The sequence below is a fragment of the Clupea harengus genome, chromosome 15, assembly GCF_900700415.2.
Source record: "Clupea harengus chromosome 15, Ch_v2.0.2, whole genome shotgun sequence".
Taxonomy (NCBI): Eukaryota; Metazoa; Chordata; class Actinopteri; order Clupeiformes; family Clupeidae; genus Clupea; species Clupea harengus.
This window is the reverse complement of record NC_045166.1, coordinates 13587997-13591310: the sequence shown is the minus strand read 5'-3', so window position 1 is coordinate 13591310 and position 3314 is coordinate 13587997. Positions and strand designations below refer to the sequence as shown.

The following is a 3314-nucleotide window of genomic DNA, read 5'->3' as shown; positions in this document are numbered from 1 at the left end:
GACGCGTCCTTTAAACCTAGTTGTACATACACAAAATAAATACTCACGGAAACCCCATTGTGTTCGTGATATTCTAAACAGCCTTAAAACCACCTCTGCTGGATGTAAGAAATCTTAGTGACAGACAGTTACTTTGATGTTTTCTACGCTGGATTAACGAATAGGTTACAGCTATCGTTTCGCCTGATGAAGGAAGATTATTGTTATGGGTTGTGTTTGAAAATAGTTTGATGGCCTAATAGCACCATCTTAAGCGAGTCTATCGAGGAAATAACCTGTTGATATTGGTCAATTTAGCTGGCACCGTTTATGATGTATGAGAGTAATTAATAATAAATATGACCTCTCATCCATTAGATTGGCAATCCTGTGGGCTATGTAACAAAAAAATACTAGAGATGTTTGCTGACATTTCAGACAGAAATTCTTTATGGTTGTTTTTAACCACGGAGTTTTGATTAACAATAAACAGACCCTTGTCAATAATCCAATACAATATCTCAAAGGTCCTCTCTCTCATCCACGCGTTTCACATGCGGATTAAATGCGACATCGAGCGACTGGTCAACAGACAGCTGTGTTAATTCTACCATTTATTTAAACGCAATTTATTTGTATCGGAAAAATAGACATAATTTACAAAACATTGTTCGGCAATTGTTCATGTTAACAGTGGCTGATCACCGAGTCATCTAGTGTTAAAATCCATCAGTATCGGTTTTCTGGTGAGAAACCTTTTAAAAACCGAACTTCACAACAACACAAGAAAACTCAGTCTCGGTCTACTGGCAACAGAAACACACACGCCCACTCTCACATATAAACATACAGCATATAAAAACAAAACACAATCAGGGGATCGATAAACTGCAGGTGCCAAACAATGAGGACATATTAATTTCCACATACTGTAAACATATGGACAATTTTTAACAAAACGAACAAGGGCATCACAGTCACAACAGCTTATCATGCGTTCGCGTTACCACTCTAAATAGAACACAACTTGCACAAGACTTTTAAACAAAACATAATGTATCGTTCACCAGTTATAGCAGCTTGGTGGCCTTCGATTCATATTTTCTCTGGTGCCTCATTCTTTTATAGGCCTACGTAAATAAAAAATAACGATTTAGATTCACGTTAGACGTGAACAACCACAGTTCTGGAATTATCAAGAGTGCTCCGATATTGCTCGAGCCAGTTTTTCAGCTCCGAGATCCGATATCCCTCCGGACCTCTACCTCCTTGAAAAACAACCTTCTCATCCTTCAGGATGTAAAGTCTCTCAAAATATGCGCCGTAAGCTGCGTTGGACGTGTTCTCCATGGTATCCACCACTACGACGATGGCAGGAGTCTCCAAATGCATGAGCTTTGCGGCTTTGAGCCTGTCATCCAGACTCTGGTGCTTGGGAATCTGATACGGAGCGTCGGTGCTCACCCATCCATCGGAAGGATGCGCCTCCTCGATATATACAAGCAGAGAGTCTGCGATGTCCGCGTACTGACTGACGACCCGTTGGAAGGCCGACAGACGCGTCATGAACGGCGGTCAGGAGCAGCTCCCGAAGTTTATGATGAGCGGTCTGCGTCCCCGCGCATAGTCCAGAATGCGCGCCGGCTTGCGCTGGTGCAGCTGAACTACTTCGGTGTTCGGCGCGCTATATCCCAGGTGCGCCGTTTTGAAAAGGTCCAGTTTTTGGCCGTACCACACGGCGCGGAGCGACTCCAGGGTGAACATTTTGTTAGAGTCGGACACGCACACCGGGGGGTCGTCGGCATTCGTCTCCTGTTCCCTCACCTTCATCAGGACCTTCCGCCTGATGCAAAGAAAGTCGAGAAGCCACAGCATCAGAGCCGCCAGCAGAAAGCGGGGGAATAGCAGCAGGCATACGGTCGCGTACCTCAGCGCCCGCGCCGTTTGGACACCTGCAGACAGCTGCATCTCCTTTACCCTCCGGCCCGCAAGACAGTCGTGTCTGATACCTCTCTCCCATCTACTTCAACCCCTTCTGCTTAAAGTTCCTCTTTTATAGGACTAGTAAGGATTTGAATGAAAAACAACACGCCTCCACACCCGTGCCGCCTCCTCACATGGAGGGGATTACCTCCAGTCAACTCTTGCGTTGCATGGTTGGGAGAGAGAGGGGGGAGGGAGAGGGCGAGAGAGAGAGCGGAGCGTCTGTGTCTTCCAGTACATCCCGCGTTGCCAGGAAGGCAAGTTAACATAGAATGCGAACGTTTCCCACTGAACACTTAAATGCCGAATATAAAGGCTACTTCGGATTCAATGAAAACAAACAGCTGACGTAGTGGCGGTGGTCTGCAATATATTCATATTGCATATTTAAACTAAATTAATAATATTACTGAGTACCATGATACATTTGGTTGGATATTTAAGTCAATATTGAGCCCACCCACTGCATATTTTTGAGAAATGCTAAAAAGTGGACAAGGGGCTGAGAGAGGGGGGGTTAAACTCCTGTGAATGATCAGTCCTCAATTAACAATGAAAATGGTTAGAGGGCGTATAAACACATACATTTCATGACGTAAGCTAGATATGTACCAACAGGTCGACTCTACGTCAATATTGGCCCTGCAAGGTTCAGGGCTGATATAAACCAGTAGATGGCGTTTTGAGCCATTTTCAACCCATAAAATGAAGGTTAAAAAAAAGGTTATTTTGTCAATATTGACACCACCATTCATGCGTGTAATCACAGTACAATCATGCCATTTTAGTTAAAAATACACGTTTAAGTGTGCACTAGGCTATTTTTTAAATGTGCAAAGGCATGGCACTCGAGGAATTGTGTTAATGGTGAATGAATGAATAAATGAATGGCCAAACTGTAGACCAAAGTAGACCAAACTGAATGTAAGATCACAACCAAATTGATAACAACAACTGCAACAAAACATTTTTTGTCAATTGTAGAGTTGAGTGAGGAAGGGACAGAAAGACATAACAATGATATAGCAAATAAGAAGATGGTGAGTTGTGGGGGAGAAGAGAGGCAGAGCCTAAAAAAGGCTCGGGAGGAAGGAAGGCCAGGCCAAAAACAAAAGACCTGAATGCCTTAAAATGGCTGTTTTTATCCTTCAACATCCATTCCAAAGCATCTGCCAAAAACCAACCCCATTACACTACACTGTGCCTCTGATGTAACTCTGGCTAAATGACACAAATGTGCAGGTAAATCAGATAGCCTTGAAGTCAATGTCAGACTGCTGCCCACACTGCAGGGATCATTTTAACACCAAACCTGACTACATTACATTCATATCCATGTGCACGTAGTTTTA

At 43.7% G+C, this 3314-nt stretch overlaps 1 protein-coding gene across 1 annotated transcript; it reads right to left on the bottom strand.

Moving 5' to 3' along the window:
• Nucleotides 1-580: 580 nt before the first annotated feature.
• Nucleotides 581-2229, bottom strand: dio3b (iodothyronine deiodinase 3b). Its single transcript, XM_012838213.3, has one exon. The coding sequence runs from the start codon at nucleotides 1945-1947 to the stop codon at nucleotides 1144-1146; it is 804 nt and encodes a 267-aa protein (XP_012693667.1). The 5' UTR covers nucleotides 1948-2229; the 3' UTR covers nucleotides 581-1143.
• Nucleotides 2230-3314: the final 1085 nt, after the last annotated feature.